This window comes from Oenanthe melanoleuca, chromosome 1 (genome assembly GCF_029582105.1).
Source record: "Oenanthe melanoleuca isolate GR-GAL-2019-014 chromosome 1, OMel1.0, whole genome shotgun sequence".
Taxonomy (NCBI): domain Eukaryota; kingdom Metazoa; phylum Chordata; class Aves; order Passeriformes; family Muscicapidae; genus Oenanthe; species Oenanthe melanoleuca.
Window position 1 is genome coordinate 42,058,418 of NC_079333.1, and position 27,366 is coordinate 42,085,783.

General features: G+C 41.6%; 1 protein-coding gene across 2 annotated transcripts; it reads left to right on the top strand.

The window, feature by feature from the left end:
* Positions 1-26,591, top strand: C1H11orf87 (chromosome 1 C11orf87 homolog). Of its 2 annotated transcripts, none has more exons than XM_056492562.1 (2): positions 1-287; positions 20,782-26,591. In XM_056492562.1, exon 2 carries the CDS (start codon positions 20,926-20,928, stop codon positions 21,403-21,405), a length of 480 nt encoding a protein of 159 aa, XP_056348537.1. In that variant the 5' UTR covers positions 1-287; positions 20,782-20,925; the 3' UTR covers positions 21,406-26,591. The 2 variants fall into 2 exon arrangements, with proteins under 2 accessions (XP_056348537.1, XP_056348529.1); XM_056492554.1 differs by lacking the exon at positions 1-287 and adding an exon at positions 20,344-20,468.
* Positions 26,592-27,366: the final 775 nt, after the last annotated feature.

The window sequence follows — 27,366 nt, forward strand, 5'->3', positions numbered from 1 at the left end:
GAAGGCACAATCACACACCTCTGGAAGGTTGCTCTGACCTACAGCTCCAGCCCCCTGCAGCAGCTGGAAGAGTGTCTTGCTGTACTCACATCCCTTTCAGCCACAGCTCCTTCTCTTTGCTTTCTCTCTGTTGCTGTCTTTCCAGCCCTGTGAGACCAAGTGCTCTGTCCTCTGCTGCTGCTGCTGAAGCACGGCGAGGCTTTGAAGCAGTCTCCATGACAATCAGAGATGTGCAGTCTGGATCCCAACGGGGCTGATGCATGGCTGTGACTGTCCTGCAGAGCAAGGTACGTGTGTGCAGCTGCTGGAGGATGTGGGTTAGAAACTGCTGGTTCCTCCCTCCTTTTCCCACCACGCGTGGTGCTACGGGAAAACCTCTTTGCTCTGCGCTGCCACAATATCTCCTTTGCTGGAGATGTGCCCCAGGGGCTGATTCTATCTGCTGTGAGGTTTAGAAAGGGATGAGAAATATTAATGCCTGAATGATTATAATGCCTTAGAAAATGGAGCTGAAAGAGCAGTGCATAGAGATCAAAATGAAACACAGTATCTGGCTGTGAGATTTTGAATTGTATCAAAAGGGAATTTATTCCTGCTTTTTAACTTCTTGTTACCTGCAGAGCTGAATTCTTAAAACATCAGTTCCTGCCTATTATGGCAGTATGCTGTGTTATGTCCAGTGTCTTCATGTCAAATGAAGTTTTAAAATACAAAAAGATGTGCTAGTTTAAGGTATGTCAGCCATTCACACAGAACAAAATATTCAAATGCTATGATTTATAAAATACTGGATGGCAGTAGACTTGGCCTTATGATGTAAAAATGAGGACAAATGCTATGGAATGAAAATGAACATGAATTCTCTCTGATGAGCAGAATGTAACCTGTTTTCTGGTTATCTATGCTGATGTCTTTGCCCATTGTTTAAATGTGATAAAGCAACTTTATGCTGATGCTGCTTTAGTTATCATAAAATTCCCTCTTCAGGGCAAGCTTCAGTCACATTAGTTTGATATTCTTTTATTAGTAGGTTCTTTGTATCACATTTGAGCCAAGAAACATAATCAAAAGGTATTCTCAATACTGGAACACTAGATATTTGTATGTGTTTTTAATGGACCATGTGCAAACAACCACATAAAGTTAGTGAAGGTGAGAACTGTATAGCATGACATATGGTGAATAAAATTGGTAATATTAGAACAGTAATGAGAGCTATGTAATGCTTATGTATCTATTAATATCTGTATCCACATACACCCCCATGTATTCTAAATATATGTACAGTAGCTCTAACTTTCAGCAAGTAAAATGAGAATTCATAATGCAGTAAAAGGGGAAAAGCATGAAAATGAAAACAAAGGCAAAACCACAATAAAACTGAAGCAGTCAGGAGGAACAAAAGAAAATATACCTATTAAAATTCATTCTATAAAAGGAAGATTGTGGATGTAGGGAGCTATTTCAAGTAAAAAAAAAAAATGTTTGAGAGAAGCTTCTTGGGGTGTTTTTTGCAGCAGAAATCCTTGACCTTTCATGTGTACTGTGACCATAATGGCTGTATCTTGAGACAGAGGAGTAAGATAAGACAATGGGTATTTCAGGATGAACAGAAAGCATTTTCTTCATCTTTCTTCACATTCTTCACAGGACCCATCAATGATAGACCTAACCCTTTAGAAAATTTTCTATAACTGCTTTAACCTAGATGCTTTGGTCATCTTCTCTAGTGTGTCAGCCTTTGGGTTTACTGATTTGTGCCAAACACTCCATAGGCTTCCTCCTTATGGAGAATTACTCTTTTACCCCAGCATATTCTCTGGCAGATTTTAATATCATTCTGAGGTTGCACCCTTTTCTTTTCACCAGACTCCCATTCCTTATTTCATTAGGAACACAATTTTACCCACAAATTCTGCATCTTCTTTCATGCTGGAAATAGGCTTGGAGAGAATCTCAATTAGGACTAGATGAGAAATATCCAGACCAATCTCCTGAGATCTTGAAATAACACCAATGCAGAAACCATTCTAAGTACTGTGTTGCTAGGAGGGAGCTAGGTGCTGTGGAAATATGTCCTGATGGGAGTGAGGTCTGACCTCCTTGTTACAGGAGAGTGTCTCAAACAAAGAGTATGCACATCAGGCTGGATGCCAAGAGAGACCTGATTGGGAACAAGGCCAGGGCAACCAGAGCAAGAGCCAGGACACAGAACTGAGCCCCAGGTACAACCAAAAGAGTAAAGGAAACAAGAGCACTCAGCACATCTGGTCATGGATCTCTAGCCAAGCCCAGGCTGTGTTATGTCTGTCAGACCTATTGTGAAATCAGTCCAGAGATAAAACTCTTCTGGGTCTCTCTTGCAAACCTGTTCTTGCTGACTTTTTCTTCCTGTTGCTGCCGGTATTCCTATACTTTTCTTGCTTGCTAATTGCACCTTTTCAATGTTAATATCACATCCTTAGTCACTGCTCAATCTCTGCATTTCTAATTCAATCACTCCTTGGGCACCAGCTCCTCTCAGTGCTCTTATTTGTGCTGTGGTTCTTTAAGCAGCCCTGTAGCCTGTGAAAATCTCACTAGAAATGAAGCAATATTCCCCACACATTTCATCTCAGTCTTGCAGAGAATGATTCTTACTTCTCTTGGCTGCTGCATCTTTGCATACACACACACAAGCTCCATTGACCTTTTCTGCTACCATATTTCTTTGACACTTGAAAGGGTTTTATCTGGGTTTTATCCTCTTAGTCCTTATGATGTTTCTGCCATCAAAGAACCTTCCTCTAATAGAAATCATATTCCAAGCTAATTTTCCTTTCTCTAGTGCTTGTCCTTTGTGGTATTTTCCCAAGGTGATTCTTGTCCTGGTACTTTAGGCCTGTGTTACTAATTCATCCCTCTGTCCCATGCTGATGGCCTCTCTGTTTTTCTTGTCTCTTCTTGATTTAGCATAACCTGTGAATTTTATTAATATGTTGTTCAGGCCTCTTTCTAGCTCATTCCAACTCAGATTATTTTGTAGTTCTGTGATTACTGGAATTATTAAATCAGGCAAGATCAAAGACTGGTCCTTAAATATTTACTTGCCCTCCCTATAAACTGGTGTTTTTCTCTTAGCCTTGTTTTGGTCCTTCATTCCAGTCTTCAGACCAAATGAGATGATTTTTTTTTTTTTTTCCCCACAAGAAGTTCAGTCAAGCTTTTTAATGATGTTTTTGGGAAACATTGGAGGCAGTCTTCCATTCTCATACTTTCCTGTTTAATGTCAATCTAGCTGCCTGGCTTTGAGGCAGAGGATGATCAGAGCAATTGTTTAAAAAAATGGCTTAAATCCAAAAGTATTACATTATTCTGTTCCACTCATCCATTGATTTGGTAATTCCACAAAAAAGTATTATCTTTTTCAAGCAAGATCTGTTCTTTATAAATCCTGCCTCTTATTGCTCATCATTGCATTATTCTCTGCAAATGAAGTGACTATTTCTTAAGAAGACTTTTCTATTGTTTTTGTCTCTTTCCAGGGCTAGAAGCTAAACATATACCACTGTAATTAGTAAGAACTTTCTTCATTCTTTTATGAATGCTGAGACAGTGCCACATTTGCTTTTCTGTGCAGCATTGGCAGGAGGAGAACAGATAAAGGCATAGCTGTCTCCTGCCCCCCTTGGCACCTCCACACACCTGTGGTGTGTGATTCTAACCACTTGATGGTGCAGGAGATGTGGTGGAATGTGGCCATCACTGCTGCTTCTAAATCTCAAGATTTTGCAAGATAATTCATGATGAATGTTACAGTAGCTTTAAGAAAATCCAGGAAAAATGAGTTTTAATTTTTTTTTTTTTTTTTTTCTGTTCCAATTTCTCATGGCAAATAGATTTTTGTCAGTATTAAAGGTCCCCAAAGGGTGTACTATGCTTACGTCCTTGTATCAGAAGATGATCAGGGTATACTGGTTTAAACACTGCTAGAATTGCCCCATATTTTTTTCCTGATTTATTCTGCAGTTGTGTCCAAGTTTGGAAGATGCATTAATTCTTCTGAAAGTACTTTGAGTTTTGTCTCCACAAGGGCAGTGCTACTGACTGTTTGGCTCCTCTGCTGTCCTGTGCATTTGGCCACCTCCAAACACCAGCAAACACAATCCCATTTCTGGTGTAAGATATTGCCAGACATTTAAGAAAGTAAAGTTAGTTGCCTTGAGGTAGGGAGGTGAAGTTATCTAAGGGGCACAGTTGACTCCCTCGACTGGTTTGAACATCAGCACATGAAGAAGTACACTCTTCTCCTCTCCTAAGAGAAATAAATATTAGAAGGGATGGAGAGCAATATGTCCCAGAATCCTACTGTGAGATGTTATGGACTCATCCATGTACTCACCTGAAAAATCAAGGCTTACTTAGAAAAGCTAGATTTTTATCTAATTCACTGACTTGCAGCATAAGTGACTTAGACATCTGTTTTGTTGCTGTTCTTGCTCCAGGGTGCTGAGCAGAGATTTGCTCTGGTGTCCACAGATGTGCAAGCTGCAGCTGGGAAAGGACAAGGGTTTTGCTTGGTCCTGTGCCTGTGAATATGTTGTGGTTTGGTTTGGGGTCTAGATGTGGCAGGCATTCTCTGAAGCATGTCTTCTCATTTACCTCACCATCCAATCAGGAAAACATTGTTGTCTTCCTAAATTATTTTTTCTTTCTCATGTTGCACAAAATAAGAATTATAACAGCAAAAAATGCAGTTAGCCACTGAAAACTCCAGGCTGAGAAGCCACATTTAACAGTGGCTTCATCTAGGATGGAGAAGGGGATGGCTTTACATCACATTATAAAGTTTGATCATCCACAAGTGATTTTACATCTTGCTTAGTTGTACCCTCATGGGGGAAAGATGAGGTATATGAGGAAAGAACCCATTGCAACAATATTCTCTAAATATACCATTGATTGTAAAACAAAAAGCCAAAGCAGAGTAGAACACTTGATTTCAGAAATATTAGAAAATATCCCTTTTTTCATGTCCATGGTCTTTCAAATTATAAATGTTTATTTTCACTTACACCTATATATATATATATATATATATATATATGTATATGTATTTATCTGAAGTGAACTACTAATTAGAATCGATGCAATGTGCTGTCTGCCCCCTGTTCATTGTGTCTGCTTGCTTGTTCTGCAGTCAAACCCTAAATGCAAGCAAGTTCCTCTATCCTGGGATGTGCATGATCAAAGCAAGATCAAAGCAGATTCTGAGTTCAGGGTGTGTAATTTTTGGCTGATCAAACACTGATATGTTCCCCTGCTTTGAAACAAAGGTTGGAGGATGTTAACTAACTGGCTATAACATTTCCTTTGCATTATCCACTGGCAGTTCAAAGGGCTCCTCCCAAATCAGAAATAAATTCTCTTTGCCACCATAGGGTGTATTACCCACAGACATCCTTGCAAAATAATCTTACAGGTGAAATACAGAGTCATACGCAGACCCTACCTCAGCCTGAAAGTCTGCTTGGGAATTTTTCCTGCCCCCTATTTTTCCACTTAGTGGATATCCAGCCAAGTGGATTGCACTGCAGAGTAGAGAGCCAAATGCAACAAAGAGAAGAAGTTGCTCACACTGCTTCTGTGGTTTTGCACGTATTGTTTTCTCCAGAGAGGTAGCTGGATCCTAAAAAAAGCTGGGAAGATGTTATTCAGACATCAGTGCTATCAGTGGGCAGATTATACAGCTCACACTTTTGATATCATTCTAATCTCTGAAAGCTAGATTGTTTTAGACATGACATTTAAGATACTCCCTGCTAATGTTGTTAGCATTAACTGTTATAGCTCTGGCTATTCTTGCTGTGCAAATAAGAATCTGATTCTTCCTTTGATCTTGCAAAGTTGCTTAGAGCCCAACAGATGTCAGTAATCCTGGAATCATAAAACAATATGCATTTTACCATCAGAAAGAAATGCATTTTGGTCAGGAAATACATTGAAGTTCCAGCTTCCAAAGAGATTATAAACAACAGTGCATAAAACAGGATATGTTTTGAATTAAGTGTAAAGAGCAGCTTATAAAACAAACATCTGGAAATAACTTCCAAATTATATTCAGAAGTGAAAACAAAAGTGGTAAAAATATTTCAGGCTCCAAAAATATGGACACTGATTCAGAAAACTAAGAAAACAGGTAGAGGACTGTGAGTTAATACAGAGCCTCCAGAAGTTGCTTTAGATAATTGAGATCACATCTGTACACGTGTAGGAGAAGATCCCAAAAATTCTTTAGGGTAAATCAGATAGCATGGTCTCTTGACATGATTGTATCTCCTAGTAAATCCCATCAAAACTCTGAAATCTAATAGAGATCTTTTGTTCCAGCTGGTGACTAGGAACAAGGGCAAAAGGTTTCTGGTAAAATTACTGTCAGAGCCTTGACAAGAGTATTACCAGGTGAGTTAACATTACTCCCAGAACAAGGAAGGTGAAAATCCTGTAGCAGGGAACACAGTAAGTGTGTTAAGCTTGCTGGAAATGCAGATCTGAGCAGAGCTGGTGCTTGTTCAACCATTTGTACCTCTGCTGTATCTGGAGGTGGTGCTCAGGCTCTCCTCTGAGTGGGCAGGTCCCACACAACCAAGTTTGTCTCCAGTAAGGTCAGACTTGGGGGGGCCAAAAAAATGTAACCCTGCCTCACTCTGTCGTGGGGTATGGTCTGACTTGCCTCTCCATCACAAAGATCCTGTTTCTATTACATTCTCTGAGCATCCAAAATGTGTTCACTCAAAATATTTCCCAAGGAGTTTCCTCCAGACCTGCTGGGGGGAGCAGGTGCAGAGAAGGAGGGTTCCAGTGCTATCCTGTTCTGTCTTGCTGGGAGAAAGCAAGTGCTCACCTACAATAAGCAAACACATGTAATCCAAGTAAATGTGTTTATTGACACACAGTGGACGTGTTCTGTAATTCCATCATAGACAATTGCCTGTGGAATCTCTGACATTTGCAGACAGAAAAGGAAACAAACCTGTCCTGTTCCTGTCATCTTGGCAGCACAGCCAAGCACAGACATTGACACTTCAGACAGAGGTGTTCATTTGTACCTTCCAGTACCCAAAGGTAAAAGGTTTTACTAAGAAAGCAGATGAGAGGTATGTTTAAACCAAAGCAGAACAGAAGATTTATGCTGCCTGCTATGTGTGCTTCAAGAAACCTGTGGTAGTAAAAGTCTATGAAGACTGAAGGATCAGAAACACAGCAAGAGTCAAACAAAACTCCAAGAGGGCACTTTGGTACAGACCTTAAACTTCCCAATGGAGATAGAAGAGACAGAATAGTTTGCTTATAAAATACAGGCACTAACTGAAAGTGATTGGGTCCTGCCACTTAATAAATTGCCATTCATATGACAAGGCTTCACAAGTGTGTGAGTGCATGCTCTTAGCCCTTCCTGGCTGTAAGATAAAAAAGGTGTTAACTTAAACCACCTTCACAGAACCAATGCTGGTGCATGCTGGATTTCAGCTCAGCAGTGAGCCTGTGCATGCTCAGTAACAAGTGGTCCCTCTAAAGAGGCATGGACTGCTCACAGATCCCAGATTATGCACTGATAGGTGTACTAGAAGCTGAAGACACAGAAAACTTGTACTGGGCTAAAAACTGTGTAGCTCTATTGATCTGATGCCAGCTAAGATTGAGCTTGTTGCACCTAGAGAACAGATATCTACTTTGGTTTCTAAAATTAAAAAAAAAAAAAATCAAATGAAATTATAACTACAGAACCTTTTTCTGGCTTTTGCTCTGAAACTCAGCAAAGCTGGTGAGGGACAAATACTGAACACTTGGACAGGCACAATTTACTTAAAGACTCTCAGCACAGGCAGAAAAAAGTTCAAACTTGGCCATGTTGGCTCATCTTGCCCAAGTGAAGAAAATAGGATGAAACAGGGTGAATGTGTGGGCATCCTTCACAAGGACTTCTGGATAGCTTTCAGTGCCCACTGAGAGAGTAATCTGTAAGGTTGACAAAGGAACACTGGTGATGAAATGCTCAGTTGGTTTGCTAACAGAAACCAGAGATGGCAAATGGGACAGAGGGGTAGAGAGAGACAGTGGGATAAGAGTGACAAGTGGCAATATGTTGAGCCTGTTCTGTTTCTGCTATATATAGGAAGTAGCAGTTATCTTACAGAAGGAAATGTAGAACAAGATGTGCAGATTTGGAGATGATGTGGAACTGACAACCTGAGAAATACCATCCATAAAGGAAGTAAGTTGAAGATGCTGAGAAATCTGCCTTATGTGTAGGATATGAGGGATGAGCAGACCAAAGATGGAGAAACCAGAATATGGTGGTGAGAACTGTGTTCATTTGCTCATTTGGAATCTTGATATTGTTGCAGGGCAGTGACTCAGAAGCCAGAGAGGATCACTGAGGGAAGAAAGCCCAGGCCAGAATAGATTTCCAGGACACATTTGCATAGAGTTAAAAATAGGAGAAATAACTTAGTTTTCACAATAAAGAAAGTTGCTAGATTTGAAGAATAAATGTGTGAACATTTTTGGAGTCCTCAGTCACTTATGCAGTAATATGCCAAACAGTTTTTCCATGGTGGCAATGGTAATTAAAAGTGCAAGAGCAGCACTGGAGGCTCAGCAGCCCCCCAGGCAGCTGGCATTCATACCCAATAAGAAACTAAGAATGTATTTCAGCCAGCCACCAAGGAAATCTGAAATTGAACTCTTTCAGTGCTTCTTCTTGAACTTCAGGGCATTTTTCACCTCCACCAAACCATCTATAAAATACCATGTATGCATTGTTCAGCTGTGGAAATTCTCTTGGGTGCATATATGCTATTTACATGAAATGTGCTCCCCACATCCTGACTCCACTGTCTTGGAACCACAGACCTCATTCCTCTACAGCTCAATCTGAAGTGTGTCCTGGGCTTTCCAGAATGGAAAGATTACCATTGAAATGTGTGTGAGACCACTGATGGACACATCACACACCCAGCCTACAAAGCTCTCCCATTCCCATTACAGGGACTTGGGATCAGACACAGGGCCTGGAAACTCCTGGGGAGACTTAGCAGTGACACTGAAAAAGAGGATGGAAGCAGACAGGCAGCTGCCTGCTGAGGATGCCAGGAACAATGTGAATGAAGCTTGAAGCAAAACAAATATGGAGAAAGTGAATAGAGCTTGAAGCAAGATGAGTATTAATGACTGAGCTGTGGTAAGGCAAAAGGAAAGCACCAGTCTGGATAGAAAGAAGAGGTGGTGAAAGTTCTGTAAGGCTTTTTTCATAAAATACTGACTATTTTTATTAAAATATTATTAAATACCTTAAATAGAATATATAAAATATCCTAAAATATAATAAAATATTGTTCATTTGGATGTTGCCCAGCTACCCTCACAAATGAACACTTTCCATTGACACTCAACTTCTGTGCCTTCTACTCAGCTTTCCTCAGGAGGGTCATGGCAAAATGAGGCTAAAAAATAGGAAATCTACTGTTTTCTAAGCTGAGAAGAGCAGTGCCAGGATCAATACAGCATGAAACAACCATTGGACACAGCCTAACCACAGGTCCCTAAAGCCTTCATTGCAACTCCTCTGTGGTTTTGGAGCATCTCTGAAAACAAAGAAACAATTTCCTTCTTATTACAAGCAGTGCCCATCAAAGTTATTTTAAGGTAGAAAAAGTGACAAAGGGGTTCTGAGGGTAAATGATGTGAACCCTCATCACAGGAACAAATAAGGGAATTGTTGCTCTTATCACTGTGGATTTGGGGTCCCCACGTTTTCCCATAGTTCTCAGTGTTCCATGGGCAAAAATCTTGGCAAACAATGTGTTTAGTACAAGAGCACAAATGGTTCTGTTCCATCCACAGAAGTTTTGTGGTTTACATTTCATGTTTTATGTCAGTTCTGTCTGGGTTTATCCCACTTGTGTCCTCAGAAATCTCTCCCAAGATCCTGCTCCCCAGTACTGTGACTAACAAATCAGAGATGCACCATACTTTCTGCTCAATTAAGAACAGAAAAACAGCCCTCACATATGCAGAATCTAGGCTATTGCTGAGAACAGTGCTGAGCATTTCAGATAGATGTTCAGGAAAGACTAAAATGCAGCTACAGAATAGAATCTTCATGAAATTAATTTCCTCCCAATCTTTCTTACTCAATGACACATGATCATTCGTTCAATTTTTTAAATTTTTTTTAACAGGAAAGCTGCAGTACTCTATGGTTTTTTGCTTTCACAGAAGTCTGAGTGTTTTTTGGACTCTGTCACAAAAGGAACTCTTTCAGCAGTAAGAAATCTTGCAACACTAAGTGACATGGTTCATGCCCATCCTGCTCTTTTTTCCCTGTAACTCTTCTTGGGACCCCTGTGGTTATTCCTGTCACAGCTGACTGTTCTCCAACTCTGAAATGGTAAATAACAAAATAGAGATATGAATAAGGAGGATGCTGCTCCAGGACCTGGCCAAACAGAGAGAAGTGGGACAATGAAAGCTAACATGGCAGGGCAGCCAAATTGGATGCAAGATATTTAGAGTTCTATAAGCTCTTCTAAGTTTGCAATGGGCTACCAATTTATTTTGTCCTTATGCTCCATATGTACATGGCAAATGCTGCAATCCAGGGGCTGCTCTTCTTCTGCCACTGACCCTTCCTGTGGCATTAGCTACCTCACTTTACCTTGTTGGCTCTTTAATCAAACTGTGCTCTTGTAAACTAAAATCCCTCTTTAATGTCTCATGACACAGCATCATGACATTGACTTGATGAGGACTTCTAACATTGTAACCTAATTAATGATAATAAAACATAACTAGCTGAGAAGAACCATTTTCTTATAGCCTTTACTTAGAAGATTTTCCATTTCATGATGGTCTGAGAGATTTCCATGGTTTGGGGGGAAATAGAAATGGATTTGCAATGTTATGTACTGGAATATCTTTCAGAAAAATGTATACCTAAAATACCCCTTTAGTATCAATTCATAGTTCCTGTAGTCTGCCAGCCTTACACAAATCTAATCCTGTACATTTTTTTCCTACAAAACAAGCTATTAAAAGATGTTTTTGCTGCTCCTCTGCACTAATAATTTGTTTGCACACAAAAATTACTTACAGACTGTTCTTTTTCTTAGCTGATTTAGTTTGTTAAAAACATCTAATTGATTATATAAGAAAAAGAGATCAATGTACCTTTGCAGATGCCTTTGACTTGTTTTACAGAGTGATACTGTGCTGTGCTCTACAAAGTTCTATAATCTATACATCTGCTTCTCATTACTATTCTAATTTTATTGAGTATATTATCTTTCCAAATCTACTGTTTGGTTGGCCTTTCAGCAAGGGAGACTTCACCTTTCCAAAGTATCTTTTTCATATTTTTACTAGGTTTCTGTTCTAATGCAACCCATTATTTTCAAAGGCTAGCAACAGCAGAAGAATATCACTGTACTCAGAGCAAATGTCTGAACTGGTCAGGAAAATGATTGTTGGGCTTCTGTTTGACCATTTTCAGAGACTTTGGCAGCATGGATTTATAGTATAAGAAAATCTCCAAGCTCACCTGTGCCTCAGGCACTCAGCATTCACTAAGGCACTGAACCTCTCCTTGCTCATGTGCTCTTGTTTTCCTGTCCTTCATATAAATGCATTGTTACACACATCTACTCAGAAGAGAATGCAATAAGACAAGCCATAGCCAGTAGTCACAGTGATGAGATTATTTTGAACTGCCTTTAAAGATTCTTGTGCTAATGACTGGCAAATAGTTAGGTCCTCTTAAAAGCCTGGCTCCAATACAGTGTAATGGCAGCTGTGAAACATAATTTCCCAAATAAGCTCTTAACAACAGAGGACTTGTGGTATCTCAGATACACAGAGTTCACCTATCTTTACTTCTGAAAGCCCAAAGAATGCACCAACTGTGCAAGCTGGCAGTCCCTTGTTAATTATAATCTGTGTTTATATAGCAGCTCTATCTCAAAGCTCTTTTCAAACATTAAGACTCCTAGCACTTCTTTTATGTAGGCATTATTATCCCTGTCATTATCATTATCACATCTTCCATTTTATAGGTGGTAAATGAGCAAAATCACACTGTGAGTCAGTAGCTGAATTGGGAATAGAATATTGTAGTCCTGACTTTGTCCCTTGCTTTAATTACTCACTAACATGATTGCAATTTGTGGGTTGAAGTGATTTTGTTCAATGTAAGATCTCAGCAAGTAAGTATGATTCTTTTGATTTGCAAGATTTTTGTTTGTCTAACTTTCATGCTTATATTTTTTAGCTGTTGGTCTTGGTTTAAGTAGCTATTAAGAGATGCTGTAATCTTCCAATTAAATACATATCAATAAATTTTAATATTATAAATTTGCATAATAGACTGGAACAGCTCAAATGAAGCTTAGTCTATGAAGCAATAAAGTATTTAGGTATTGATGTTGTGTCCTAATCTAGTCACAGTAGAAACAGTGATGGAAATCTATAGAGAAATGTACTTCTGTAAAGTAGCTGGGTTTTAAATGACAGTTGTTATTAATTAGTCTTTTCTTTTAATGTGAAAACACCATATGCAATTACTAAATTAAGTTAAAGCCACTTGTCTTTTTTATTTTTTTGGTCAGAACATTTTAGCTGGTGTGAAATACACAAATGTGCTCAGTTGAAATAAGACAGAAATAAGTCTTGTCCTCTGTCATGGTCTGCTTGCCTACAGGTACCAAACTTGGTTCTTGGTGAATTATCATAGAAATACGTACTGCCTTAAAGGTCTATCTTTCCAAGGGAATAGATCCCTCAAAAAAAAAAAAAAAAAAAAAAAAAAATAAAATACAAAGCCCACTTTGCTCCCTTCTACTTACCCCAATTATAGAACAAAAAATGCTTGTTGGTTTCAAAGATCTCTTTCAAGGTGATTTAATGCTATATTTTGTGGACGCAGCAGTCATGTGTACAGTCTTTATAGACCTGACAGCCCTGGAGAAGAAAACCTAGTTGTGCAATTTTTTTCATAATTTTCTGTGCTAACAAGGTTACAATTCCCAACATTTGCTCTGCACCATGTCAGCACTTTGCATTCTGATCTTTAATTCATTTTTCTTTAATGACCTATTAAAGACCTTTTATGACCTTTTGCTCATAAACTAGACCTCCATGTTTCCAATCACTTCATTAGACAATTACAGTGTATCCCCTTCCCTTCCCTTCCCTTCCCTTCCCTTCCCTTCCCTTCCCTTCCCTTCCCTTCCCTTCCCTTCCCTTCCCTTCCCTTCCCTTCCCTTCCCTTCCCTTCCCTTCCCTTCCCTTCCCTTCCCTTCCCTTCCCTTCCCTTCCCTTCCCTTCCCTTCCCTTCCCTTCCCTTCCCTTCCCTTCCCTTCCCTTCCCTTCCCTTCCCTTCCCCTCCCCTATTGTTCTTTTCCTAAAAGACCTCATGTAATACAGCTTTTTATCCTAACTCAGCTGTGTTTCTACATTTCCCCTCATTAGGAAGACATACTATTCTCCTGGTACTTGTTCCTGAGAATTTATGCCCTACTTTAACACACACTTTGTGGTAAATGCCCAACTCTTCCTCAAACTAGTGGAGTAAATATGACAGACATAGGATTGAAAGTGGCAGATGATACCTGCCTACCTTTCTGAGAAATACTATAACATATCTCTGTTTTTTCATGCTATCACAGTTTATGGAATTTTTAAATGCATATTCTTGTAAGAATTGTAACATATTTCTCTAACTAGAGCAGCTGAAACCACAAAGAGCACTATGTCTGTATAGGCCTGTGATGGAAATGACAAATTATTTTTATGTTGTATGATTTTCACTTATGTAATTCCCATTTCTTGAAATCTCTCTCCTCACTGTTACATGTTCCTCCTCCAATAACAGCTATTTATGAATGTCACTTCTACACTGTAACTCCTATGTTCCACCTGCACTTCTTAGGTCTACAAAATGCATTCTTGTATAAAAATGCTAATTTTTGCCAATTTTTCCCCCATTCTGTAAAACTCAGTCTTCCCTGTTCTGTCAACCCAGTTTTCCCTTTGCTTTCCAAGCTTTTCCTTTTTACACTGGTGCTACTCCAGCGTGACCCACCAAGGTGGTGAGAGGTAGATTAGCTAAACTTTATTCCTGGGCTCCTCAGGGCAAGGAAAAATATTTGTATGATGGCCATGATTTAGAGACCTAATTTTAACTGCTGAAGTGTGAGGGTCAGAAGAAGTAGCAAACAGAATTCCTTGGCATAGTCTTACCTAAGCACACAAAGAAAAGTTATGGTATCAATGCTTTCTTTGAGTACAAAACAAATAATCAACCTCCTGCTATCGTGCAAGGACATTACTACATCCAAACATGTTCCTGTAGAGCTTTAAAAAAAACTGGCCAACTTTGTTGAGTGTTTATTGCATTGATACTTTCTCCTTATTTCCAGATGCTGCAGTTGGTTTTATTTTATTTTGGAGAGAGTTTTATGGTCTCTCAGAGCACCTCTTGATTAAAATCAGATCATTCAGCTGCTCTCCCAATGTGTTTTCAGTCTAATTTCAGACATGACATGGCAAAGAACATAATAAAACTTAGCAGAAAGACAGAGAGAGAAAACCGAAGAGCCCAGTAATAAGAGATTACATGGCTCTCCAGTAGAGTCTAATAAACACAGTGGTGAAGCAAGTTTAAAATGAAATCACAGTAAACAAGTGCTTTCTTGCTGATTACCACTGGTAAAAGAAGCACTTCTGAAACAATGCTATTTTTGTACAAAAGGAATATTCACAAGCACATCATAGATGATATCAGGTAAATGCCAGGAACAATGAAGGGAAACCTTGAGCTCATTTGTTTGTCAGAGCCTTTTCTGAAAGGTGATCATACAGCTCATAAGATGGAGGGATCTAGCCATGGAAGAGAACATCATCTTTGCAGCTTGGGCAGCTCCATTTACCACATGGGTTTTTGGGAAGGAGGGAAGGAAACACCTGTGAGGGGCTGTTGCTGCAAGGTGCTTGATCCAATCCAACAGGCAATTAATGACATACTTAATTTTACCTTTCCTGTCAGCAGCTGCTTGTATCCTGGGCTGGATTTGACTACAGGGCACAGCACCTCATAGAATAAGACCTTCACACTTCTAGTCCTAGTTTAGAAAATATAGGCATGAAGAAATTTTGTGCTTATGAAGTTTTGGGATGATAAAATAAAAATTAATATTCTCACTCCCCACCTCAAACTACATCCTCAGAAGAAAAAAAGCTGAAGTGCTACAAAACTAGTAAAAATTTGTTTTATTTTTAAATAAATTTCTAAACTTGATTCAAATTTCTGTAAGAGAAGTGGTTAAAATCCTGGCTACAAGCAGGGTGACAGACAAATTGAAAGAACAAGGCTGTTCACAAAGACTTTCAGCTATGCAACAATGCAAGAAAAATGCATTTCCAGCAGCCAGTATCAGGATTTCTTTTACTATTGAAATAGTGGAAATGTGGGGATAAAACCAAGATCCCTTGGATGTTCAGGGCCCAGGAGATAACAGCAGAGCAGAATAATAATGAGTGCTGTTAACTTTCTTCATCACACAGTAGTTGACAAAAAAAAATTATAAAAGGCCCTGGGCAAAATTTGAGCTATGTTCATTACTGATGAACAGCACAGTGAGCTGGAGTTGACTGAGCATGGATTTTTTCTAGCAGAGCTAGAGGTAAATGGCTTTGTCATCCATTACACTTTCCCAGCTTTCTTAGATTTCCTCCTGGAACAAAGCCAGGACATAACAGGGAGCAGGAGGGCTGTTATGTGCATGGAATGAGCAAGAAAATCTCCTGTCTCAGGCTGAGACATGTGCTGCCTGGAGCTGGAAGACCCAAATTCAAGTCCCTTCACTCCCAGCCTTCTGTCTGCAGACAGCAGCTGCCAGACTGCTGTCCTAAGTGTCCCTTTCCACTCTGTAAATATGCAGATGGATCACAGGAGCACGTGTGAGGACTATTCTGCCTTTGGCCCATGGGATGACCTATGCAAAGTGTGGTTGTTTCTCTCTCTCTTGGAGGTTCCTCCTTACCACCCATCCCCTGGAGGGACAGCAGTGTCCCCTGGCTCACAGAAAAGGCTTGAGGCTGCAGGAGCCCCCATCCTCCAGGGCTGCATCTGACCCAGAGTTTGACTGATCAAGGGCTTTATTCCATATTAAAAGCTGGAGTGGTGTGTGGAATTAGCTCTGAAATATATTCACACTGTGTTCGAGGAAGCATGTGAGGGTCTGCTAACATGTGATCAGATTTAGATTGTGGATCACTACATTTAAATCTCACTCCAGTCTAACCAAGCAGTAAAAGTTATTTCTTTTTCTCTTAGTGATACCTACTGATACAGTTAATTGATGTTTCACAACCCAGTAGCCATGTTCTCTATTTAAAAATATAATCAAAGTCTGCTCCTCCAAATTCCCCAAAAACTTTGTAAACTATTAAGAAAAGCAAAAAGATTAAATGTGGAAGTTCATTACTCTGACCCTGCTGTTCTAAAATGTATTGGCTAATGAATAAAGTAAATTTTAGTGCATTTTTAGTGCTTAGTTACAGTTAAAATACTGTTCTTCTTTCCTCCCTTTGCAATAATTTTGCTGAGATCCACTTTGCATTAGTAGATGTATGCATGTGCAGCTTTAGAATTCTGATGTTATAATTAGATCTGTATACTTGGTCAGGCAAGCTCAAGGTTGTTTACTTATTTCTTCATAGTCTGGCCCTACATTCTACTCTTAGTACCATTTAACACTCTGTTGAATTCAGCAAAAGCCTAGTAACCTTCCTCAGTCAGCATCACATGCATCCTTTTTTTCCTTTTTTAAATTCTCACCATCACATGTGGGAGGTTTCTTCTTTACCAGTACAAGAAAAGAATATTTTTCAAAAGTAAGAATAGAAAATGAATATGTAAAATTGTCCTTAAACTTCATAAAGAATCATCTCCTGAAACTGAAATAATTTTGAGTCCATATCACCAGGCTACCTTCTTCTAAAAGGAGTGGGGGAATGAAAGAAAAAGAATATCTGATTCTGAGCTGGATAGCCTGGAAAGCAGAACTGTCAGCCATAGTAAATCTATTCCAGCTCAGAATCTCTGAAGGACCCTTCTAGTATCTTTGCAGGATCTTACCAGTGATTATAAAACAAAAAATTATTTTATTTGGGTTGTAAAATCCATTCTATCTACAGTACTATGTTTTCAAACCGTGTTTAAATCACTGGGTTTCACCTACTGTAGTGAGAGTATGTAAAATCCTGAAAGACTTCTACACAGATGGCCCTATCTCCCATGGGGAGATAGCAGATTAATACCAGGGTTATTGGCATTCATGGAGTGCTTGGTCTGGCTGGAAAATGATGGCATCAATCTTGGTGAAAAAGAGATCATGCATTATTCTATATGCAAACAAAGGCTAAATTTCAACACTGGTGAGACAACAAATTTTTTTTGCAAGAAGAGTCATTAATAGGCAAGGACCTGAACCACCAAACCTTTACTTACATGAACAGCCTTTGCTCACAGAGATTATCACATTAGGCAACTGCCTTAGAGAAAAAAGGGCCTTGTAATACAGGGAATACCTGAAATAACAACTTTTCTAATTATAGACCAAAAAAAATTCATGTAAGAAAGTCCATTTGTGGGATTTGGAAGTATGTATGCTGTCTGCTTCTTAACAATGTGAATCAAGAGAAAACTGGGAGTTATCAAGGTTCTAATGAGTACAAACCCTGTTGTAAAATTCAAAAACTATCCCCTTACTATAATGTCCTCTATCACACAGTGACCAAATCCTGCTTGAACAAGAAACCTAATCCCCATAAATGTCATACTGTTTATATGGTATGCTTGAATTCACTATAACTAATGACCAATTTATTCTTGAAAGAGGGCACTCTTGAAGATATCATGCCCTTTATTTTCATGCCAGACAAAGTAAGGGTTTTTCATGACTGCATTATCTGTATTTTTTATTTATATATTCAAATATAATTATAACACTTAATCAGATGCACAGTTAATAATGCACAATAACAACACAGATTTTTTTTCCCCCTGATTTCTGAAACTTCCTATATTTTGCTCATGGGTATTTGAATCCATTTGGTTGGCTCACAGCCAGTAGGAACCAGAATGCCAAGGTATGTGTAATCACAGCAGAGTTATTTCCCTTTTAGTTTACTATGCTTCTCTTCTGATTCTCAATCAAACATTGTAAAATTAGTTGCCAGAAAGAGTAAGAAAAATCTCTGGTTTTCATTTATTTTAGCTAAAGCAGAAATACTGCAAAATCCTGCATGAACACACAGAGAAGGGGCTGTGACAGTAGGGACAGACCAATTTGGTTATTTCTGCCACAAACAGGGCTAACATTCTAATATCTTCATATTATTGTATCTCCTAATACTGTTTTCTGTGCAAAAGGCCATTCCTATGGTGGTGTTTGAAATGAATTATAAATGCATAAAGTGAATTATTTCTAATCATCTGGTAGCTTCTGAACAGCAGTCTCAGATCAACTGCTGCACGGTCACAAACTCGCACACGCTTTTAGGATTAAATGCCATCCTTTCCCCACTTTCAGTTTAGGCTAAAGGATCCAGTGGAGCCTGCTCAGGAAGTACAGCACTACTGATTTATCCCTTGGCTGCTTTTGTGTGGGTTCTCCAGTGGCACAGGCCATGCTGAGTGGTCCCCAGGCCCCTCACCCTGTTTTGCAGCCCCCCATTCAGCTGCTGCTTTGCCAAGAATAGTGGGAGGAAGGAGGGAATGGCTTGAGGATTGATGAGCTGTTTCAGCCTGTGGTGGTTGTTTTCTCCTCTAAGGCAGTGAGTTCAGAGCACCGATGAATGCAGACCTCAGATGTGCACGTTGGAGGGAGGTAAGGAGAAAGAAAAAGTGCAGGCAGAATGCCAGTGAGGCTATGGAGATGTGTGTGTGAGAGAGGGGTTGGACGTGTGCAAGGAGTGCTGGGCTGAGAATCATAGAATCATATAATAATTTGGGTTGGAATGGACTTTTAACACTCACCTAGTCCAACCCCACTGCATGGGGAGGTGTGTTTTGGCAATGACAGCAGCTGTGCACCTAAGGAGCTGAGTGAGAGGAGCAAGGGCTTGTCTCTCAGTACCAGACTGAATGTCTTTCCTTTCTGTGCAGCACCCCTCCAGCATCAAGCTGTATTACTCTGGGGAGGGAAAGGAGTAATGGAAACCCCTATTCCTCTGGTTTTAGAGGAAGCATTAAGTTGGAGTCCCTTTGCAAATGATTGGGACTATCCCAACCATCTTCCATGTACTTCATTCCACGCAGTGTAAATCTTTCTCCAGAACAATCACAGAGTTAATAGTGCCTGGCCAAATTTCACAAGCTCTGGTGCATTTATTTATCAGAGACAAAGACAGTACAGAAGAAATCTGCCTTGAAACAGCAAAGTGCTTAAATGCTCTGCTTGCCAGCTCCTGTCCACCTCTGTGAAAGGTTCTCGGCTATCAGGGTCAGCAGATCTAATGGATCTTTGCTCTTCAATGAAAATTTTTCCAACTCATGTCACGGCTTATCCTGTACAGATTTTCCTCCAGGCTTTTAGCCACTAGAAAGGATGGATACTTTCTGTTTTTCCTCAAAGTCCTGTTACTTACAACAGAGCTTTATAGCAACCCTCCTTCCAGCACATGGGGTTAGCCTAGAGCACACGGGGTTAGTCTAGAGCACACAACGTGGGACTGATGGAACCTCCTGTCCATCAGATCTTGTCCCACGTTGCCAGACAGTACCACATCATTTTGTTCCTTTTGGAAATGGGAAGAGCTCCATCCTAATGCTAATTATTCTTTCTGCCCCCGATAGCACTTCTGAAAGTACTTTTCAAATAACAGATTTTCTTATGTTTAGAAGTCATCCGATTTTTGGCTTCAGTGCAATAATGGGCAGCTCATATCTGTTTGCTCTTGACGAAAACGCCTGCGATGCACTAAGCCTTTGCAAGGCAAGTTTTCACACGCATTCCCACCAAGAGTCCCTGGCGTTGCTTGGCTCCCACAGATTCCCACCAGCCTCCCCGGGCAAGGACGGGGTTTCGGCACCGGGTGCGGCGCGGTGCGAACGCGGGCGGGGCGCACGGCACGGCGGGTGGCTGCAGGGCTGGCCGCGCCCGGTGCTACGGCGGTGCCTGGGGAAGGGGCTGCGGGGCGGCCGTGCCGCGGGCGGTGCCGGTGCCGGTGCCGGTGCCGGTGGCGGTGCCGGTGGCGGGGCCGTGCGGGGCGGCGGCCGGCGGGCCGGGCCCTGACGTCAGCGGCCGGGGCGGCTGCAGCTGCGGGCGGCGCTCCCCGAAGCGGCGGCGGCTCCGCTCGCTCTGCGCTCACTCCGCGCTGCCGCAGCCCCCAGCGCCCGCGGCGCCCGGGCGCTCCCTCGCCGCCAGGTAAGGGGGTGCGGGCGGGCACGGCGGGGCACGACCCGCTCGGCTCGGCTCGGCTCGGCTCGGCTCGGCTCGGCACGGCGGGGCAGCACCGCCCGGCCCCGGCAGCGCGGAGCCGCCGCGGCCAGCCAGGGGCTCTGGCAGCCGCCCGCCGCTCCTCGCCTCCTCTCCCGCGGCAACTAGTTGTGGGAGCGGCCGGGCGGCGCTGCCCGCGGGCTTGCCGGGTCGGAGCGGCGGCTGCCGCAGCCGGGTTTGGGGCGGGGGAGCTGCGCAGGGTGGGTGCTCGGGGCGCTGATGTGTCCGGCTCCCTTTGCAGGCTGCTCGGGTTCTTCAGAGCGAGCGGGAGAGCCGGCAGCATCCCGGGCATTTCCAGCCAGCGCCCGCCAGCAGCCCGACACCGACTGAAATTTAGACGTCTTCAGAGAGGGGAGGAAGATCCTCATCTTCCGTAGCCTCCTCAATGAGTGCCAAGCTCTCCAAAGAGTTGAGACTGTCCCTGCCGCCTTGTCTTCTGAACAGGACATCTGCCACCTTAAATACCAGCAGCACCTGCATCACGCAAGTGGGTCAACTCTTTCAGTCCTTCTCATCCACCCTGGTTTTAATTGTCCTGGTCACCCTCATCTTCTGCCTGATCCTCCTCTCCCTCACCACCTTCCACATCCACAAGAGGAAGATGAAGAAGCGGAAAATGCAAAGGGCTCAGGAGGAGTACGAGCGGGACCACTGTGCCCGCAGCAGCAATGGCAGCGGCCAGCAGCAGCCCGGGACAGCGGTGCAGGGAGAGGCACCCCAAGGAAGAGACAGCCGGCTGGGAAGAGCCCCCCAGGACTCGGAGATCCGGCGCCCCTCTGCCTCGGCAGCCCCCAGCTCTCAGCAGGCACAGGCTTGTTTGGACACAGCTGGCGCGGGGCTCCTGCAGACGGTGATCTTGTCATGATGGCTTGGGGGAGACCTCGCCAAGGCACTGATTGATGTTTGTAAATATCTGAGTGATTATTCTAGTCCCCGAAGAAGAAGAAGACATTGCTAATTCAGATGAACGAAGAAGCCCATGATCCAAGCGCATGACAGATCACATTGCGATTCTCATTGACTGTGTGAGGAAAGGATGCATCTTTTTACTGGAGAAGGAGCTGCACACAGCTACTAAATAGCGAGTCATCCACCTGCACGACAGGGTCAGGGGTAGGGGGTCCCTTTTCTCTGGACATTATTACCCCATGTACAGGGATAGTTGGGTTTCCCATGCTCTTGGGATTCCCACTGCACCCTGTGTCATTGTTACATGGTGTGGGTTGGGGTGTGGGGGAGAGGCAGGTCTGGTGGGTGCCTTGGGACCCTTCTGTCATCTCAGAGCAGACTGTGGTCTTTCCTTTTGTGCTGGGATCTATGCCCCTCTCACTCCTTTCCAGAGCTGGATATTGCTTGTTGTAGAAATGGCCATCCCTAGTTGGGCTTAGCTGCAAGCACCCTCTGACGCCATGGCCCTACACCCCCAGCTGCAGCACAGAGTGACCCACTCACCATCTGGGGGATGGAGTCACCTGTCTGCATGGAGTGGTGCCTGGGCTTTCCTCTCCCATCAGCTCCCTTCATCTTGAAAAGCACCCCCTTCCCCTTGCCATGAACCGTGAAACCCAAACCCAGCAGCGTTCTGTGTGGAAAGGAGAGGTAATGTGCAGTAACTTGCCTGTCCCCTCCAGGGAGGTTGTCTTTGTACCTCCTGTTGGTCCTGAAACAGCCCAGTTCTGCACCAGGCACCCTGCACTGAATGCTTTACAGCTTTGTCTCCCAGTAAGGAATCCTGCAGCACTACAGATCCTGCTTGTACTTTTTTAGGCAGATGTGTATTTTCAACCCTCCTAATCTTATAGGCAATTAGATTCAGACAACACTTAATTTTGTTGTGTTTCCTCTCTTGAGAAACAAATAATCCAGTTGTGCAAAACGTCCACTCCCAAATCTTTGGCAGATAATTATTTGTGAAGTGGCTGCTTAGAAGTGGTGTAGTTTATCCCCAGCAAGCACAGAGAGTTGTCTCTGGATGGTGGATGTGAGTGGCTGCTGGTACTGGGTGTGTTGGAGGATGCAGTGTAGTTTGAGAAAATGCGTCTTTGCTTAGTGATTAAATCAATGACCATTAATTGAAGGTGCCTTAACAGCATGCCGTATCCAAACTTTGAAACATACAGTGTGGTATTGTAGCAGAGGCAGCCCTCTACTGTGCATACTAACATCTAAAAATTACAGCAAAGAAAAAGTGATCCCGAGGGATTTATTTTTTTCTTTCCTTTCTGTTCCGTGATTTAAAGTGATTTGAGGATATAGTATTAGTCTACAGTTTTTAATATTCTGTATCCTTTGTATTTCTTCTCTGATATGCTCTGTCTGCCAGGGTGGCTGATTAAAGAAATCCCAGGCACATAGACCAGGAGGTCTGGAGCTGTAATCTGTGAGTGAATGTCATTGACCAATTTAAAACTGGGAAAGAGAGCTGCAGGAGTCCTCCGTTCTCCTAGAATACCCTCAAAATGCAGAGATTCCAGGGCAGTATTTCTGTTACCCAGTTTTCTCGCTTCCTGATCTTTCCTGGTGTGATGGGAAATTGCTGTTAAGTTTGGATCCATGGTTCTAGGGAGGAGCTGTACCAGGGAGCCCAAGGAGCAGCCGCAGCCGCTGGGGTTGGTGTGGTGAGCTGACTGATGGGGGGCTGTTCGCACATCGCCGTCCCAGCCGATGGCTCTTGCTGATAATGGGTGCTTCGTTGTTGCTGGGCAAGGAAATTGGCTTTGTTTTGTTTCCCCTAATAAAGGATGCATGAACTTGTGTGTTTAACCTCCTTATGCAACTGCGGCACAGTGTTGCACCGCAGGGAATAGATTTAGGACAATGAGGAGTGTTCAGTGAGCACTGATGGAGCTTCCTGACTGTTGATCTCCACTAAATAGAGAGGTATTACTTTCCCCTTTATTTTGTGCCTTTAAACCACCCTCCCCCCCATCAGCCCCCCCCCCCCCCATCCCAAACAGTATATAATTTCGAGTTTTATAAAAGCAATAAGATGTTCCAAATCACTCCAGTGCATTTCTGGTTGATGATTCCACTTCTTTAGTGTCTGAAGTCAGATACTCTTTCTTCTGCCTTATGCACTCAAGGCATGCAATAATTCCCCAGAAGTGTACTGCTTGTCACATCTCATTGCAGTTATAAAATTGCCCTATTTTTGAAGAAAAAAAGAAGGATGGAGAGATAGATATCTATGTCTTTATATATATATTATGGATATACAAGTATATGTATTATTTATATAATCTCATGCCACTGAAAGTAGTTGCGAAAGTGTGACTAGAGTTAAAATATTATCATGTAAAACTCTATCCTTTGTTAATTAGCTTTGATTTAATATTTTAATATCTCTGTATTTATGTAAATCTGTGTAAATTATATGGTCTATTAGTAAAATTTCATACTGACTTTAATTTTCGCAGAACTGTGAGCTTCTTGTGGTGTCATTTAAGGTTTTTTATTTCTGAAGTTAAATTAGACAAGATATGAGAAATTGTAAATTCCTATTATCACACAGAATTACTGCAATAAGGTTCATGCATATTCCCAGTACACAGCCCTATCTTGAGGTATTGCAAGCTTATGAGGTTTAATTGAACGGTCTCAGGAGATCTAGCTGATACAAGCAGGACACTAAGGTTTTCATTTTCATGAAACAATAAGCAATCTAGGGAATAGATGTGGATTTTTAAAACAGAGTTTATGCTCGGAGGTTCTGTCAAATCAATTGCTTCAAAACCCTACAGCTACAGCTAAACTTCTGCACTTAGCATTCAGTATTAATAAGGCTGATGCTTCTTTCCCTTTCCCCTCCCCCTCCTACTTAAACTAGAAAAGAGTAGAAAATCGTTCATATTTCTAAAGCATACATTTTCAGCTAAATGTGAAACTGCCCAAAGGGTTTTGAATATACATATTTTATGCAAGTGTAATATCTATGTATCTGTATCCATATATTTAAATATTTTTGTGTAACCTTTTCTACAATATTTGATAGAGATGCTGGGTAAATGCTTGTACCTTTCTTGAACACGAGGAAGGGTTTTTACCCTCTCAATGCGGACATTCTTTCTCTTGTGAATTTGCACTGGTTTTGACGAGTGACAGTGGCGACTGGGCAGCTGAGTGCTGACTGATGGAAGCACAGACTGTCTTGGCTCTGTTGGGGGCACACCCTCCTGCTGGATTTTCCTGGTTCTGAACTGGAGCTGGTTGGCCACTAGCATCCTGCATGTGTAAGAACAAGAAGTGCTTTGGGGCTCCACAGTTCCTGTCTGGTCCAGCTGTTCTGTGGAAGAAGCACGACAGCAGTGACTCCTTTTGTAGAGCCTGGAGAGAGCAGAGCTGATGGGCAATGGGACTGCACTCCTGTCCTCAGAGCCTGCTGCTGCCCTGGGGATTCATCCAGCTGCAACAGGACTGGCTTGCACTGGCTGCCAAGGGACTGGGATCCACGTGCAGCCCACATGGAGGGTGGCACCTCTCCACATCACCGCTGCCCCTGCTCTGCACCCGTCCTGGCAGGCTCCACGGGGATGGAAACCACTGCCTCCACGAGAGCAGCTGCTTCAGCCTGGTGGCACTGGGGAACCTGCACTGCTACTGTTAGCTCTGTCTCTGTGGACTGAGGCACTTGGGTTCCTGCGTGGATCATGGACGGGGAATGTCATTTCATCCCAATGTGTCATTCCGGCAGTTTTTTCTTTGGGGGTTTGTCTACTGCAAATGTAGTTTCAGATAAAATTTGCCGGGCTCTCCATCCAGACATGTTTTAACTTTTGATACATCTCTCTCAGATATATATCTGTAAATTTATAGATATATATCTCAAAAGAAATGCTGGACAAAAAGCAAAGAACAGAGACTTCACATTATTGACAAAACTGTCCTATGACAAAAAAAGCTTTGTTTTTTTGAATTTTAAAATTAATTTTAGAGGCTGCATCTTTAATGTAAATAGCAAGTTACTCTGTGATTAATGTTTTCCATAGCATTTCTGAGTAATTGCTATCTTGTTTCTGGAAAGCTGTGTCCAGTGTTATGAAGCAACTGTGCTTTTTTCCTTCTGTCGTTATGAATATGAGTGCAACTTTTATGTAGGGAGGAAAAAAGGACAGGATTTGACTCTTTAGATAAAACTGAATTATTTTAAATCCAGTTATAGGACTTGGTTGCTTTTTTTCCTTTCTTGTGGTTATTCTCTCTGCACGTTCATATTTTTTCTATGGGTACTTGAAACCCTGCATTTTAGTAAGTATGCAAGATATGAAGGGAAATATGACAAATGATGTAGGAAATATTCTTTTTCCTCTTTTGTGTAAATAGCAAAATTTATAATGACTTAGATACTGTTTCATTACATTTCTCATCTCTATAGAATTTGGCATGACACATATACGAACCTTTAACAGCACTTGCATTTATGTTGAAAGTTAGAACTACTTTTATCCAGGATTGGCTTATTCATCTCTTTCGGTATCCAACATTTTTCCCCCTAAGCCAAGTTTTCCATCTGAGTGCAAAATAAATTTCTAGTAGAACAGAACCTCCTTCTGTTTTTAGTTTTTTACATGTAGGTCTCTGGTCTGCATCCAGCCAAATTCATTAGTGTAGAACACGCATTATGAACTTGCAAGAGCTGGATGGTGTATGAGCCTGGAGGAGAGAGGTGACTGGCAAGCAAGCAGGTGAAATGCCTGGCAGTGGGAATAGTTGGCTTTCTTGTGTGGAGCTGTGGAAGGGAAGCCTCCCCTTCCACTGGATGGACCTGGGGGAAGGGCGACCCATTCCAGCCGCAGCAGAGACAAGTATTGATGTCCTTGCTGATCCTGTTGCTCTAAAACGTTCATTTTCTATATGACACTGGCTCTTATTTCTGTAAATTATATGTAATGTATTTCTTATTCAAGTCAAAGAGGTTTTCATTGCTTCATCGGTACTATATGTTCTATGTGGATAATTAGAAGACTTAATTTTCCAACCCTTTTAACCTAATACCTCTACAAGCGTCAATTTTGTATGACTTAGAAAATAAATAAATATTTGGATCAGAACCCTCTCAGTAAAAATTGCCTTATTTATATAATCCAATGTTCCAGTTGACTTTTCTTTGTTGTTTCCTTCCTTGAAATGGAGCAATATAATCTGTTCATTATCTTACTTTTCTAAGAGGACAAAGACTTTAAAGCAAATACTGCAAAATACAGACATACAGACAGGAAAAATTTTGGCATTGTACAGCAGAATTAAATAATGTAGCCTTTTACTTTTTTGTTTCACTGTCATTCTTTGACCTCTGTCTTTCATGCCACCTCCAGTCAAGGAAAATTTTAACCTAAAATCTTTTTAAAGAACTTAGATAAAACACATTGCTTTGCTTTCATAGTTTTCCTTACTACACAGTCAGTGACCAAGTACAGCTTAAAACTTTTCCAGCAGTATCCTAGGGGATTATGAGTGCTGTAAACAAGGGGCCAGTATAGTAGGTTATAAGGTGAAAATATTAGCACTATAATACAGCAAAAGCAGGAAGGGCTTTTGAAGGGGGTGAATTTTAGATTCCAAAGGAATGCTTTGATTTTGTTCTTGGCTCTGTCACTCACATTGTGAGGCTCTCAGTTTTCAAGCTCTTTATATAATAATGTAACTTATTTATTAAACAGACTTGGAGCCTGCAAATATACAGCCCTGAAATGAATAAATTAAGCATCATCTAAATAAAAAAATAGTCGTAGCATAATAGAAATTAGAAGAGTCTTTATGCTGTAATCACCTGGCTTGGATTGTTGAAGTGCTCTCACTTGGCAGAGAGATGCAAGTGGCACACTGCACA